Source organism: Lipotes vexillifer, unplaced genomic scaffold (assembly GCF_000442215.2).
Source record: "Lipotes vexillifer unplaced genomic scaffold, Lipotes_vexillifer_v1.1 scaffold390, whole genome shotgun sequence".
NCBI classification, from domain to species: Eukaryota; Metazoa; Chordata; class Mammalia; order Artiodactyla; family Lipotidae; genus Lipotes; species Lipotes vexillifer.
The window spans coordinates 4,408,108-4,424,661 of NW_006784503.1; the positions used below are offsets into that span (position 1 = coordinate 4,408,108).

Genomic DNA, 16,554 nt, shown 5'->3' on the forward strand with positions numbered 1-16,554 from the left:
CAGACTTTTCAGTTGGACCCCAGTCTTTCTTCCCAGGTTCACTTCTTGCCATTCGTCTCCATATACACTAAGCTTTTGGATACAGAAGATTGTCTGTTATTCTGTGAACTATTTTCTTTCTTTCTTTCTTTACTTATTTATTTTTGGCTGCGTTGGGTCTTCGTTGCTGCGTGCGGGCTTTCTCTAGTGGCGGCGGTGGGGGGCTACTCTTCGTTGTGGTGCGTGGGCTTCTTATTGTGGTGGCTTCTCTTGTTGTGGAGCACGGGCTCTAGGTGTACGGGCTTCAGTAGTGTGGTACACAGGCTCAGTAGTTGAGGCGCTACTACTCAGTAGTTGTGGCTTGCGGATTCTAGAGCACAGGCTCACTAGTTGTGGCGCACGGGCTTAGTTGCTCCGCGGCATGTGGGATCTTCCTGAACCAGGGCTCGAACCCGTGTCCCCTGCATTGGCAGGCGGATTCATAACCACTGCACCACCAGGGAAGCCCCATTCTGTGAACTTTTATGAATTTCTATGAAGTGCGTGTCTTTGTTTATCCTATTCCCTCTGCTAGGAATGTTATGAACTCCTCTGCCTGATGAACTCCTATTTATTTTCTCAAGGCTCAGTTGAGGTGTTAGCTTCTCTGTTAAGTCTCCTTAACTTACCCAGTCAACTTAGATGCCCCTTCTTCTGTAGTCAGTATTCACTGTCCATACCTCCATCAGTGCACAAAAATTCTGTTGGTCAAGGCTGTTATAAAATGTAGGTATTCATTAAACGTTCATTTCAACCTGCAGCCTCCCATGTAGTTAAATGTCACTGTGAGTGTTCTCGTGTCTCTTCATTGCCTTATGAATCTCCCCAAAGATAAAGCATTGCTTTTATGTGTGATTTACATTCTCTGATGTCTTTTGAATCACATTCCAGCAGAAGGTGCTTTTGAGTGCAGTTTCTAGGCGGACATTTATTTTGTCAGGTACAGAGGCCGATCTGGGGTGGTGGTTAAGAGCACAGACTGAAGCCAGGCTTGTTGGGTTCATGGGTCTTGCTCCACCTCTTAGTAGCTTTGTGACTTCGAGCCTGTAATTAACTTCTCAGGGCCTTGTTTGCTCATTTGTTAAAATGTGATATTGTGGTTTGTACTTATTCTTCTGATAAGGATTACACACGTTAACTCGTGTAAACTATTTAGAACTGTATTTGGCACTTGGTTGTTACTATTTCAGACTGTTGGACTTTATATTTCACAAGATATGGGAAGCAAAGAAAGCTTGTTGGAAATTAGAGGCTGTATGACGTTATGATGGAAAAATTGTTACTGATTGTACAAGTTAAAGTTAATTAAAATATATTTCATGCAGTGGTTAATCATCTATTCAGGAGAAATAGTATGGGGAAAATATGATTTATCTAGGATTAAAATTGTGATTGGTGTATACCGTAATCTAAAAATACTCAAAGTATCATTTTTATCAAAATTCATCGTGAGGGCTTCCCTGGTGGTGCAGTGGTTGGGAGTCCGCCTGCCGATGCGGGGGACGCGGGTTCGTGCCCCGGTCTGGGGGGGTCCCGCATGCCGCGGAGCGGCTGGACCCGTGGGCCATGGCCGCTGGGGCTGCACGTCCGGAGCCTGTGCTCCGCAGCGGGAGGGGCCACAGCAGCGAGAGGCCCGCGTACCGCAAAAAAAAAAAAACAAAAACAAAACAAAACAAAAATTCATGGTGAGAGCTAGTTTCTTTTAATACAACTTAGGTAATAATTTTAAATTTATTATTTCTTTAATAGTATGGAACCACCCCGTTGGTTTGGGCTGCACGAAAGGGTCATCTGGAATGTGTAAAACATTTATTGGCTATGGGAGCTGATGTTGATCAAGAAGGAGCTGTAAGTATCTTTTCTATTTTAACTGCTGGTAGTAGAGAGATGTTTTTAGTTTTAAGAGAGAGAATACTTTTTCCTTAGTATATACCTAGAAAAATTTCCCTGTAGTTTCTAAACGATACTTAGAAAAACAAACATCTTCTGTTATCCTGATAAATATATTATATTATAGATATTATGTATTACAAATATGTGCTTTTAAGGATTTATTGCTAATGCACATAAATTTTGGGAGGCTAAAACTATATGGAATATCTTTTAGTAATCTTAGTATAAATTAAAATACTCCCCAAATCAAATTGTTTGAATTACTATTGTGGAAAGAGTTTCTATTCTGTTAAAATACCTTTTCTTTAAAATTTTAAAATAATATCATAATTTTTTGATATTTTAATCTGTGACTTGTTTTCTCTAATAGATTTTAAAATATCAAAAATCAGTGGTCAAAACCTATATAGCTTAAAAATTGGTTCAGTATATCTTACAGTCTAGCAGTTATGAATTCCTTATTGAGTACCCGCTGTCCACCCAGCCCTGTGCCAGACGTGCTGGGGATACTGGAGAAGCCTATCATATAGCTCTTCTCTTGAGCTTGTAAGAATATAGGTAAAGGAGATGACATTTATGCACAAGAAACAGTACAGACTTCTGTTAACATAATTATTGTTATTATGTGAGATGGATCATAAAGGATTCTGAGAAGAGTTGCTACCAAATCTCTGGCTGCAGTGTAACAAAAGTGAATTCTAAATCATTAAAAGTGACTTCCTGGCATAATACCAACCAGCTCCTCCTATTGTCCATGTTGACAGAAGCTACTAATTGATGACCTTCAAGGGGTATATAATATTTTAGTGGTGTGCGGAGACAGAGCATGATTCTTACCCAGCCATGGAAGTCATACCTTTCACTTGCCTCCTTTCTGGACAGTTTATCAAGTGGATGAGTGGCTTGTCTCTATGATTATTGACTGCTGAGGAATCTGAAAAAGCTGTGTTATATTAATATTGAGAGAATTATGGCTTAGTTCTGGGGGCTGATATAATAACTGAAATATTTCTATAAGGAAATTGCATGGTATCTCAAACTAGATGAAAATCTCAGCAATAAGTTTTAATATTTCTTTTGTAATGAGTCAGATTCTTCTATTATGTGATTTTGTTATAAATTAAATGTGCAGTTTTTAAAAGAACCACTAAAAAAAGACAGTTTTGAAAATGTGGTTTCTAGATCACTGTAGAAAACAGAGGAATAAGTTATACTTTTATTGAAATATTCTATAGCTTATTAATTCATTGTTTTACTTCAGTTTTTCATACAGATTTTATTATAGACAGTTCTTTGAAGTCTGATTGATTCTTACTTTGGATTATTTAACTTAGAATGTGTTTAATTTTGAATCATCCTGTCAGCTATTTTATATGTCAATACTGTCAGCTATTTTATATGTCAATACTTTAGTGAGAGGGTTTGTTCATTATAAATGACTCCAATTTTGGATTATCATTTAAAGAATTGAATGTCTTAACAGTCCTATTGACTGAAGAGAATTAATGTATCTTCAAAAATGGAAAATATGCTTCTGGCCACTTTTGGTCTGTTTCTGGTTATTTATATTGGCATCTTATTATCAGAAATAACTGTTAATAATAGACCACCTATTTGAAAACATCAGTTTTTTGACTATAGAATAAATTATATGTTTTCTGAAAGTACTAATTTCTTGGGCGTTGTTTGATTTGTAGAATTCAATGACTGCACTTATTGTGGCAGTGAAAGGAGGCTACACACAGTCAGTAAAAGAAATTTTGAAGAGGAATCCAAATGTAAATTTAACCGATAAGGATGGAAATACAGCTTTGATGATTGCATCAAAGGAGGGACATACAGAAATTGTACAGGATCTACTTGATGCTGGAACATATGTGAACATACCTGATAGGGTAGGTTATCTATTTAGAATTTGTCTTTCAGTGGTGACATTGATGGAAGGTTACCTTAACTTCTCACCACCTTTCAAGATTCTTCCTGCATGACATACATTTAAGATGTTTTATTTCTGCCTTTAGAACTAATAACTTAAAACCTGTCCAATCTTTGTGAAAGGTGTTCTTTTAAATTTTTCAGAAATAATGCTGTTATTGAAAATGTGATCTTGAAACCATCCTAACTATAGGTGTTGTTCATGGCTGGTGTTATTCATTGTTCCAAGGCTTCAAGTCTCCCACCCTTAGACCTAGAATTTTCAAATTGGTATCTCTCGCTCTCACCTCTTCTCGGAAGTCTACACTTGTCTGTCCAGCTCCACTTGAACTGTCCACTTGAATGTCTAATGGGCTTCTTAACTTACAGCAAAACAGGTGTTTTGTTTGTTTCATCCCACACCTGCTTTTCCCTCAGTCTTCTCCCTCTCCGTAAGTGGTACCAGCATCTATATATCGTGTTGTTAAAGCACCAAATCCTACACATTAGTCCTGATTTCTCAAGACTACCCAAGCCAAAGTAGCTACCCAGTCACTTTCTATCACATCAGTATATTTTATTTGCATTACATTTATCTGATTTCTTATTTGTATTTATTGTATATTGTCTGCTAGTCTCCTCTAGGCTATAAATTCTCTTAGAGCTGGGACCTTGTCTATCTTATTTCCTAGTGCCTAGAACAGTGCATGGCACATCGTAAGCAATGAAATATTTATAACCTTTTATTAATTTACTAGTCTGAACCCACATTAATGCTAATATTCTCAACTAAAATGTGTCTTCCGTGGGTTTATTTACACTTTTAATGTAGTGGTTAAGGTACTACATCATGGTGCTAGACTTAATAATCCTCGAGGACCTGCATCTGGATATAGAGCCCACTGGGGCCCACTTAGGATTGAGATGAGCTGTAGCTCATGGAATCACCCAACCCAAACTCATACAACTGATTTGTAATTTAGCAGTTAAAAAAAAGGCCATTTACAGTATTTGAACTAGGGGAAGATATAATTAATAATGATTATTGCTTGGTGGATATAATTTCAGGGCAGAGGTGTCCTTATGAGGTAGTGAACTTCATCTAAGCCTTGTACTGGGGAGTGAGTCAGTCTTGTGCACTGTTGGCCTGTAATGGCAAATTGATGGAATATAGATGCTGTTCTGGGAACCAACCTTCTCCCTTAATTAAATGTGGTTATAAACCCACAGATGGCTCTAGCTTTATAACTCCCTTCTTTTTAGAATCCATGGCTTTTGTCATATAGCATTATTCCAAGGGATTTGTATTATGTAATTTCCAAATTGTTCATCTGGTTCATTGACAACCACTGTGTCATTTTATTTAATTTAACATCTGTAATGGGAGGTTACCTTCAAATAGAATGGCTTATTGTTCTGGGTGACTTATCTTTCTAAACTTTTGTCCTGGAATTTCAGGTATAAATATTCTCATTTTGAGGTATAAAGTCTTCTGTCCCTTATTCTGAAGGCTATTAATATCAGGTATTAATATTAGTTAACTTTCTGTTATTTAGAGAGAATTTTTTCCAAGAAATTTTCAGAAAAAATCTGTTAAATTAATACGTGACTAACTTTAACTTCAAAACAGTGTTTTTTGTTCCATCATCAATTCGCCTTATTTTTTTTTTTTTTTGTCTTTTTAGAGTGGAGATACTGTTTTAATTGGCGCTGTCAGAGGTGGTCATGTGGAAATTGTTCGAGCACTCCTTCAAAAATATGCTGATATAGACATTAGAGGACAGGTGTGTGTGATTACAGGGCTGTTGTTATCTTAGTATAATTGTTTGTATATGTTGGCTGATCATAATGTCATTCTTCCAGTTTTCCTATGGGGACAAACATATAAATCCTAGTACGTTTAATGGATGCCTGTATTAGTAAGTTTCACTGCCATTATTATGAAATTTCTGTATTAATGTCAAGTTAGATTTAGATGGAAGTAAAGCATAAAGAAGTTCATGTTTTTCAAATACACCTCCCTTCCTCATGTCTAAATACATTCAATTCTGACATGAGTAGTTTATGATACCAAGGCAGTTGGTGGCACTTTGAGTGTATGGGACTTATTTTCTTTAGTATGTGCTTCCTCTGTTTTGTCTTCTTCATCCATGTGTTGTTCTTCTATTCCTGTTGTTTCATCTTTCTTCTCCTTTTCCCCCATTTGCTAGCCTTTCCCAGGACCACTTGGTAGTGCCTGTGGATTTTGCTTAAGGCAGTCATAGCTCACAGAGCTGTAAAGGTTGTTTATTTTAGGGAAAAGCTTCCCTGAAGTTGAGAATTTATCCAGTATGTCAAGAGCTTTAGATTAAAAAAAATCTGTACTGAACAGCCTGTTTTGTGGTTGGAGAGTCTGCATTTCTGCTCAGTTTTTTTCCTTGTATTTAGCTTGTATCCAAATCCACTTTTGAATCAAACTGATAAATATTATGCCAAATGCCATGAGGGTCTTAACATGGGTCCCTTGCCTGAAGAAACAGGTGTTTTAGTTAGGAAGGTTTTAGTTTGTTTTGTTTATATTTATTCTTATGTTTTTATGTAAACATAAAAAATGATGCCACTTTTGGTATAAGATAGTATATGATTGCCTAGTGAAAGGTTCAAATGTAAGAGTCTTGAGGTGGGGAAAGTGGGCATCAAGGAGAGCCTTTAAGGGAAGGTAGAATTTGAGCTAAGTTTAAAAGGTGGGTTAGATAGGGAGAGAAAAGGAAGGCTCGGTAGTTCAGGCAAGGATAGTGGAATAATGGGATGAGAAAATTTAGAAAGAAGGGAAAGTGAAAGACTGTATTCCTTAGTTGGTGAATAAATCAGGTTGTCAGCGGGATGGCGGGGAGGGTGGGATGGGAGATAGAGAAATAGAAAGGGATATAGTGCCAGAGAGGCCGGAAACTAGTGTACAGTGTTGAGAAGGGAACTGCATTGGGGAAATCTTGGTGTTGGAAAAGTAATGTGGCAGCGGCAGAGAGTCATTCACTGTCTTTTGGGATAAAATCATATTTTCACTAAAAGTTGGTGACTGGATCACCTATTTAGACTTTTACCGATCTCCTTTGCGTCTGTCAATTTTGTTTTCCTATGTTTTAGTCAGTTTTTTTGTTCTCTACCTCTGCATTCAAAGTCCACGTTTTTGGTTTTTCAACTAGATAGGATTTTAAAGGATCTGATGAAGATCAGTATATAGGTGCAGTGTAGAGATTAAGAAAGCTAAACATGGTAAAAAAACAATTCACCATATGTTTGTGTAGTACACTCTTATGCATTATCTTTTGAAAAGATTGGGCAGATGAAAAGCCAAAAGCCAAAAGTCAGAATATTTATGTGACTTATCACAGGATACAGAGCTCAGGTACTGATGACTTCCAACACAGTGCAGGGTCTTGAAACCTGTTCACTTTCCAAAAGTATAGTTTCCCTTATCAACTATGTGGGGTTGCTGCTTTCTCAGTCAAGAAATATTAAGTTTTCTTAGGCTTTTTTCATAAAGAATTTCTCACAAGTAAATGCAAGACAGAATAAGGATTAATGTTATTTTCCACCATGCTGCTTCTTGGTAAGATATAGTAATGCTTTAATAGAAATGTTAATAATGTTTTATATTTACAAATAGAAGTTTTTAATATTATATCTTATATGAAGTGGTTGTTGATTTTTTTATTATGCAGGACAATAAAACTGCTTTGTATTGGGCTGTTGAGAAAGGAAATGCAACAATGGTGAGAGATATCTTACAGTGCAACCCTGACACTGAAATATGCACAAAGGTATAAATGACATTTCTATTCTCTTAGCAATACCTAGTGCTGAATGTTAGTACTGCTTATTTTTTTTCAATTTTTTACAGTTGTTTGATATTAGAATTATACTGATTTAACTGGAAATGTTCTGTATTAAATCGAGGAGTAAGTTTATATCCTTTCAGGAGTTGTGTATTCACAGCAAAATGCAGTGTGTAATTTATTTTAATTATTATTTAATTTATTTTAATCAGAAAGTACAGTATCAGCTCTTCATAAATTGTGGACAGATCATTTCCCCAGAATTATTTTATGCTCCTGTTGTTTGGAATGCAGAACACATTTCCTTTTAAAAGATCATTGTGTGTGGTTATTGGTTCCCCAAACCAACCACTTTTAGTCTATTTTACTCAAATCATGTGGAAAGTATAAAACTGTATAAGACTTGAGTGATTATGTTTGGCTTTACATGTAATAGTTGTCCATGGGGAAAAAATATATTTGGAGTTCTGGATTGAAATGGCAGGAATGAATAAAGCAAACTTACGGAATCACCCGTAAGACAATCCTATTTCATCCATTAGAGATTTGGAGCAGCATCTTCTAAACCAGTGATGGTACCCTCAGTGCCCTGGGGCAGAGCTTTTCCTGGGATACCTTCTGCTTTGCAGGTGGTGGCTCCTTGGAATCTTGTTTCTTTTAGACCTTTGTGTAAGCTACTGTGACCACATGTGGCTTCTGACCAGATTTTGCTTTTTCCTAATTCAATGCTGAACTGTGGTCTCTTCTTATTTCTATTAATTTGATTTTGAAAGCAATTGTAAACTCCTTTGAGGTATTCCAAAGGCATACTGCGTGTATCAGATTGTTTCCCTCTTATACACAGGTCCTTAGATGCACAGAGGCGCTGGTAAAAACATCTGACAAATCTAGACGCTGGCTTGCTTGGACATTGACAGGCTAGGTGGTGGGTTGCTTGGGTGAGGTGGTCAGAATGGGAAGCAGCCTCTGGAGGAGGTGCCCCAGGTGTCAGCGGTGGGCCTGGGGAAAGACAGTTAGTGGTGAGGGGCAGAAGCGGCTGATAAGTAGTGGGGCACATCTCTTGCTCTGCTGAGTGATATAAAAGTATTTTGATACAATTGATTGGTTGTGAAAGGAAAAGCACTTGTTAGTTTTTCCAACTATGTTTTCTTGAGAACATTTTCAATATAGACTGGTCAGATATTTGAATTCTTGACACGTGCGTTTGTGTGACTTTAAAGATTTAGGAGTAAAGGTGTTAATCTGGCAAACTTTCTTATCTGTGCCCACAGGATGGTGAAACACCTCTTATAAAGGCTACCAAGATGAGAAATATAGAAGTAGTAGAGCTGCTGCTGGATAAAGGAGCGAAAGTATCTGCCGTAGATAAGGTAAAAACATCCGTGTAGACAGCAGTTTTTTTTGAGGGCTATAGGTAGACTGACTGTATATCCGGTGGGTTTAATGGGGGTCTGATTTTATTTTGTGGAGGGAGAGATTACTTGCTGGGGCTATTTGTGTGGGATTTGGATGCTGTGAGATCTTCTTGGCTGTTCTGAGAGCATGCTGAGGAGTGGGCGGGCTCGGTATGCAGCAAAGCAGCTGCTTCAGAGGTTCCCTCTATGGCTCAGATCAGTTATGGCAAGCTGCATTGACCACCATGCAAGGAGGATGTCATCAGGTGTGGAGCTTGTTCAGAGAAACAGGAGGAAAGAATCCAAAAGGGGCTGGAGAAGATAGACTCTCAAAGGAGGCTGGCATTCATGTTCATCAGCAGGAGAGATGTTCTGCCATGTGTCCTTGCCTTAATCCTTTTAGAGGAATGTTCATATTTTCCATAATAAATTTAATTCTAAATTGCTTAGTACTCCATATAGAATTGATTTCCTGGTTTTAGTTTGTCTACATTTTAAGCAGGTTTCTTTCTCTACTTCAAATTGATTTCCTCACAGAAAAGAAGTGAATTGATTTATGTATGAACTAAGAAATGTAAATTTTTCCCTCTGAATATATAATATGATTTGGGCTCTCCTAATCCATAGTAGATTGAAGTTTATCTTTTTATTATTCATGAGGCAATTAAAAAACACAGAATTTATATATATTTGCCTTTTATTTTATCAAGAAACATTATTAAAAAAACACAAAAAAGCCTCCTATCTATTATTACTATATTAATGTATTTATATATGGTATATATATTAATGTATATTAATACCATATTAATATAAAGGAAAGAAAATATAAAGAAAATTTTTAATCTTAAAAGTTAGGGCATAGGGGGCTTCCCTGGTGGCGCAGTGGTTGGGAGTCCGCCTGCCGATGCAGGGGACGTGGGTTCGCGCCCCGGTCCGGGAAGATCCCACATGCCGTGGAGCGGCTGGGCCCGTGAGCCATGGCCGCTGAGCCTGCGCGTCCGGAGCCTGTGCTCCACAAAGAGAGAGGCCACAACAGTGAGAGGCCCATGTACAGCAAAAAAAAAAAAAAAAAAAAAAAAAAAAAAAAAAAAAAAAAAAAAAAAAAAAAAAAAAAAAAAAAAAAAAAAAAAAAAAAAAAAAAAAAAAAAAAAAATTTAGGGCATAAAGTCAAAGAGAAGTTGTTGAAATTGAATATACTTAACTTTCTAGAAAACTTCTGTATTGCCTGTTTTTCTCATTCTGCTGTTGACTACTTCCTGGCACTGGTCCCCTAATTTGCAAAAGGGAACCACTGGACTACATGCCCTTTAAGGTTCCCTGTCTCGGACCCTGTTGTGTGTGCTTTGTCTTGAGTCAGCACATACTTGCTGAGAAGCACACATGATACCTGGAATGTTCTTGGAGTGAATGTGCATTCGTTCACACGTACTTACAAAGGATGGATAAGGTGCTGTCCTGCTCGAATTTGGAATACAAACTTGTAAAAAGTCTTGAACCTGGCTCTTCATAAAGGATTACGTAAAAAAAAATTAAGAATAAAGATTAATGTTATTTTTACCTGGCCCATCACCAATCTCTGTTTATCTTCAGCATAAACAGGCAGGGTGTGTTGATGTCTTTTCTGCATTTTCAGAAATTTTGTGTCTGGCTGAAATGCCACTGATAGTATTTCTTCCTTCTCACATGTTTGGGGACAAGAAATGGAGTTCAGGTGGAGAAATAAGATGATGAAATTCAGTTTACATGTGTTTAGTTTGAAGGCTAAGACGTTCAGGAGGCTGTGACCGATAGGCTTGAATTTGGGCAAGAAATCAAGGCTGGTGATAGAAATTTCACAGTTAGTTACCAAGAGATGAGAGCTGCATGGGAGTGACTAAGATCATCAGTTTGGAAGAAAGATGGAAGCTGAGGTCAGACTTTCCTTACAGCGTGTGTCACATTCTAGTTTGTTTTACGATTGTGCGTGTTTATTCAGTCTCCTCCTCTTACATTGTAACTTAGTTAAGGACTGTTTTGTCTGTCATCTCCATATCCCCCAAAGTATCCGGCTCAGTGCCTTACTATATAGTGAGCTCAATACGTAGCTTTTGTGCCATAGTTAGGATGTAGGAAGGGAATCTAGAAAAGGAAGAAGTAGACCTGAGGCAGAAGAGGAGATTCAAAATCACGATAAGCTTGTGCTATAGAAGCCACAGGAAATGAGTGGGTGAGAACTGAGAATTTCATTTGTTAACTTGTGGGTCATTGTCTTTAAGAGAGATGTTTGTGAAGTAAAAAGTGGAGAACACCTTGCGGACTGAATTTTTTTTTTTTTTTTTACGTATTAGTTTTCTTTCCTTAGTGTTGGATGCGAATGCTAATATGGAGATTCTAATAAAGGAAGAAGGCAGGTCGATGTTAGGGAGCTGTGAAAGCTGAGGAGAACGGAAGAAGTTGTAGTAGCCAGAGAAGGATGGATTCAACATAGCGGACTCCGAGGAAGAGAATTGTAGGGGACTAACATAATGGTGACAAAGGGCATGGGGAAGGACGAGGTCACTCATGCTAGTGGAATATCAGCATGGATTGGGAAGCTTTCTAGACAAATGGAGACCACGTTGTGAAATAGAATAGAAATTAGTTGAGGAAGGTGGTTGAAGTCTGTGGACAGTAAGTATCTGGATGATAGATGGTTACTAACCTGTGATGGAGGTGGATCCAGGGCCTGGGAGGAGCCACAAGGAAAAAGCCTGTTGCTTGTCCTCTTTCGTTCTGGAAGGCTGTGGGAGAAATAATACCTGAGAAAAGCTAGGGAAGGAACTAGAGAAAGAAATTGTGGGGAGGATACAGAGATAAAAATTCATATTATTTATACATTCTATATGAAAAATATGAAAAGTTCAGATTTTCTGTTATTTTATAGAAACATGAAAATTGTTACTCTGTATATACTATATGTAAGAAATGTGAAAGTTCAAGTTTCCTGCCACTATTTTACAGAAAGGAGACACTCCTTTGCATATTGCTATTCGTGGGAGGAGTCGGAAACTGGCAGAACTTCTTTTAAGAAATCCCAAAGATGGACGGTTACTTTATAGGCCCAACAAAGCAGGCGAGACTCCCTACAACATTGACTGTAGCCATCAGAAAAGTATTTTAACTCAAATATTTGGAGCAAGTAAGTATTGGGTTTTGTACCTAACTGGGCTTTTAAGAAATGAATGTCTATGAAAAAATTAAGAGACTTCCAGCAGTTTTGCATTTCTCACTTAACTGAAGATTATAAAAGTTAAGAAAGTTATTACTTTACTGTAGAAAAATAACTTTTCCCTGTCTAAAGCTGTTTTGCATTATGTTGTAGCATTCACATTAAGTACATTCAGAGTCAACAATCAGCTTTTAAGACTTCTAGAAATCTGGCCTACTTTTCTAAAACTCTTCCCCCTGTTATTCTCTCAGGTATTCTTTGTGCTTTTATCAAAATGCACTCTGTTTTCAGAGTGTGGCTCTCTACCTTTGCTTGTGCTGTGTCCTCTCCATCCCCATGAATGTTCTTGTTAAAATCATCTCTCTCCAAGGCTGGAGTCAGTTGTCTCATTCTCAGTGACGTTTTAACTGATCTGCCTAACCAGATACAATTTTTGCCTCATTTGAATACTTAAGCATTTGTGTTTATATTTCCTTTTTTAATACTTATTACATATGACCTTTTATTTTGTTTCTTTTAAAATTTTCTCCCTTATTTCTTGTAGAATTTTCTTCCTTCCAGATTCCAAGTTATTCAGGGCAGGGATTCTTTCTTCTTATCTTGTATCCTCCATAACATCTAGCACATAATGCCTTGAATGCTGTACTAAAATAGTTTTCGCTTGTAAAGGATGCACATGAGAATGTAATCATTCACGTGCGGTCTTTTGAAATACGGAACAGTTTTCTGCTAGAGTTAAAAAAGAGATGTTAGTCCCAGAAACCAACAGGAGATAGTAGAATCCTGCCACCTTCCAGTTTAGCTGTTTACTTACATAAGCAAGTATGATTCTGTTCAACATTATGAGTTGTATTTTAAAATATTTTTTTCTCTTGATAATAATGCACACATTAAATTTTAAGGATTAAAACACGAATACAGTAGAAAGTGCAAATTTCCCATTGTCCTTTATCTCCTAATTTGTAATTGTTTGAATGACTTGCCAAGATTTTCTTTATATTTCTAAAAATGTTTTATACTATGTATATAGCCTTTAAAAACTTGAGATACCATAATATAAAAGTTTTAAATAATGAACTATACCATATTTTATTTGTTGCATAATCTTTCATTCTAAGTTCTAAGTTCTTTATTGATGAATATTTGGTTTGTTTTGCTGTTAAAAGCTAGTGCTGAAGTGAACATCTTTTCTGTAGGTATATCCGTTAACTCTTATTTTTAGGATTATTTTCTTGGAATAAACTCCCAGAAGTAGAATTGGCAAGTCAGTGGATGTTCAGTTTTGATAGACTTTCCAAAATGGTTGTAACAGTTTCTCCTTCCTTAGACCATGTATGATAGATAGTGCAGTTTCCTGCAACCTTGCTAAAACTGGATATTTCCGGCTTCCTTAAGCTTTCTAATCAGATCAATAAGAAAAAATTTCATTTTAATTTGCATTGTAAAATTATTAGTGAGATTGAGATCTTTTAATATGTTCATAGGCTATTTGCATTTTTGCTATTTTCCTCTTTGTATCCTTTGCTGTCTTTTTTCTTGAGTTTTTAAAATTATTTAAAAATTGATTTTTGTGTCTTTAAGGATACTGATCCTGGATCCAGCCTATATATTGTATCTCTCTCCCGTGCTTATTCTTTGTTTATGGTGATGGGGTTTTTTAATTCCCCATCCAAAAGTTATATAAATTTGTAGTTTACTTGTTGGTCTTTTCCTGCAGTTCTGGCTTTAGTATTATATTGAGAAAGAAAGGCCTTTTCCGCACAAAGATTTTTATAGTTTTTTCTCTTATATTTTCTTCTAGTGCTTTTATAGTTTTACTCTTTACATTTAATTTTTTAATGTTTCAGAAACTTATTTTTGTTAAAGTATGAGATGCAGAGTTTTAATTTTATTTAAAAAAATGGATGGCTTACTTCTCCCAATACCACTTACTAATTCATCCTTTCCCCACTGATTTGAAATGCCACATGTTAATATCCTGTGTGAGTTCTGTGATGTTGTAATTATTATAGCTTCAGAATGTATTTTGATTCTTCTCCAAAGACAGCTACTTTTTGGTAGTCTTTAAATTATTTTTCATAGCTATTTTTACATGTTCTTCTTGCTTTTCAGCTTTTCAAAATACTCTCATGGAATATTATTATTGGAATTGCCTGAAAGTGGTAGATTAATTTGGGGGAGAATTGCTCTTTTTAAGTCATTGAATCTTTCTGTCTGGAACCATAGAATGTCTCTTTTTCTCTGGTTATCTATTATGATTTTCACTAACATAGCCTTCTTTATATAGGTATTATACATATAAAAATGATTCCGAAGGACTAGTTACTGTTTTAATCATTTTATCGATTCTAAAATGTACTTTACTCCACATTTTAGCATCCCTGAAGTTGGAGTATGTCTTATAATTGATGGGTAAGAAAGCATCGTGTCATAATTTGGCCGCACTTTTTCTTTCTTAGTCGTACATAATAATGATGCATCTTATAATTAGTAGGTATCTTAAGTTCTATGAAATGTATTAATTTAAGCAACTCTGAAGCTATTTTTACACAGGTCTAACCATTTAAAATAAGTGTTTTTCCTCAATTAAGTAAACAATTAATAAATGAAAATTGATGCTCCTTTTTAATAGTAATGTCTTTAATGCAAGGATATGATGTGTTTATAATTACAGGGCACTTGTCTCCTACGGAAACAGATGGTGACATGCTTGGTTATGATTTGTATAGCAGTGCCCTGGCAGATATTCTCAGTGAACCTACCATGCAGCCGCCCATTTGTGTGGGGCTGTATGCACAGTGGGGAAGTGGGAAATCCTTCTTGCTCAAGAAACTAGAAGGTATGTTTGTAAAAAGTCTGCATATATAACAAAGTTTTCTCTTGTGTATTTTTGTTTTTTTAAGTAAAGAAGAATAGAGTTTTTATTTTTAAACATCTTTATTGGAGTATAATTACTTTACAATGGTGTGTTAGTCTCTACTTTGTAACAAAGTGAATCAGTTATACATATGTTATACATATACATATCAGTTATACATATACATATCTCTTCCCTCTTGCGTCTCCCTCCCTCCCACCGTCCCTATCCCACCCCTCTAGGTGGTCACAAAGCACCGAGCTGATCTCCCTGTGCTATGCGGCTGCTTCCTGCTAGCTATCTGTTTTACGTTTGGTAGTGTATATATGTCCATGCCACTCTCTCACTTTGTCACAGCTTACCCTTACCTCTCCCCATATCCTCAAGTCCATTCTCTAGTAGGTCTGTGTCTTTATTCCCGTCTTGCCCCTAGGTTCTTCATGACCTTTTTTTTTTTTTCTTTCTTAGATTCCATATATATATGTTAGCACATGGTATTTGTTTTTCTCTTTCTGACTTAACTTCACTTTGTATGACAGAGTCTAGGTCCATCCACCTCACTACAAATAACTCAATTTCATTTCTATGGCTGAGTAATATTCCATTGTATATATGTGCCACATCTTCTTTATCCATTCATCTGTTGATGGACACTTAGGTTGCTTCCATGTCCTGGCTATTGTAAACAGAGCTGCAGTGAACATTTTGGTACATGACTCTTTTTGAATTATGGTTTTCTCAGGGTATATGCGCAGTAGTGGGATTGCTGGGTCATATGGTAGGATAGAGTTTTATGTATGGGTATGTGGTTGATCCTCTACACCGTTATTTGAGTTCTCTTTCTAAAACAGAGATCCAGCTGTGTTATAGCATACTTAAAACCCCTTCGTAGCACATTCCCTGCGAGTGTTGTTTATAACCGTCCTACCCAGGCCTTTCACAGACTGTCAGTTTGCGTGAGCACCCCTGCCAGGACTGCCCCCTGTGTGTGCTCAGGGCTGTAGGCGTAGGGGCTCTCTGTGCCCTCGCGAGCCCACTATACCCTTCCTGAGTGGCCTCCTCTACTAGGAGCTTCCTGGACAGGTCCTCCACCTCCCCGCTAAGCCCCACTCCTTTTGTTTGGCAAAATCTCACTTGTTCTTCAAGGACAGGTGTCAGTATTGCCTGTAAAATTCTTGCTAAGTTTTGTAGTAAGAATGCCTTGTTCAGGGCTCATCTGGACTGAACACACACCTTTAGGAGCAGTGATCCTCAAATGTAATTGGAGGGAGAAGGGGTGAGGAGGAGCGGGGAGGAATGGTGGTGCTATAGCTAGGTATAATAGTTTGAAGACACATAACAGAGTAATAGTTTTTAGTTTTATATCTGGAAACAGTACCTTGTTGATTGTGTGATACAAACCACAGGAATAAATATCAACAGAATCTTGACAGATGGGAATATATGAAAGAGGATTTTGTGCATTTTCAGCAG

The 16,554-nt window shown here is 37.0% G+C and overlaps 1 protein-coding gene across 1 annotated transcript in view; it reads left to right on the forward strand.

The window, feature by feature from the left end:
* KIDINS220 (kinase D interacting substrate 220) overlaps positions 1-16,554 on the forward strand; it is an 89,898-nt gene that overhangs the window by 14,039 nt on the left and 59,305 nt on the right. The window contains exons 7-13 of the mRNA XM_007456942.1: positions 1,768-1,866; positions 3,609-3,806; positions 5,511-5,609; positions 7,527-7,625; positions 8,912-9,010; positions 12,017-12,194; positions 14,899-15,063. Coding sequence (XP_007457004.1) covers positions 1,768-1,866; positions 3,609-3,806; positions 5,511-5,609; positions 7,527-7,625; positions 8,912-9,010; positions 12,017-12,194; positions 14,899-15,063 — 937 coding nt within the window. The remainder of the gene's footprint in view (positions 1-1,767; positions 1,867-3,608; positions 3,807-5,510; positions 5,610-7,526; positions 7,626-8,911; positions 9,011-12,016; positions 12,195-14,898; positions 15,064-16,554) is intronic.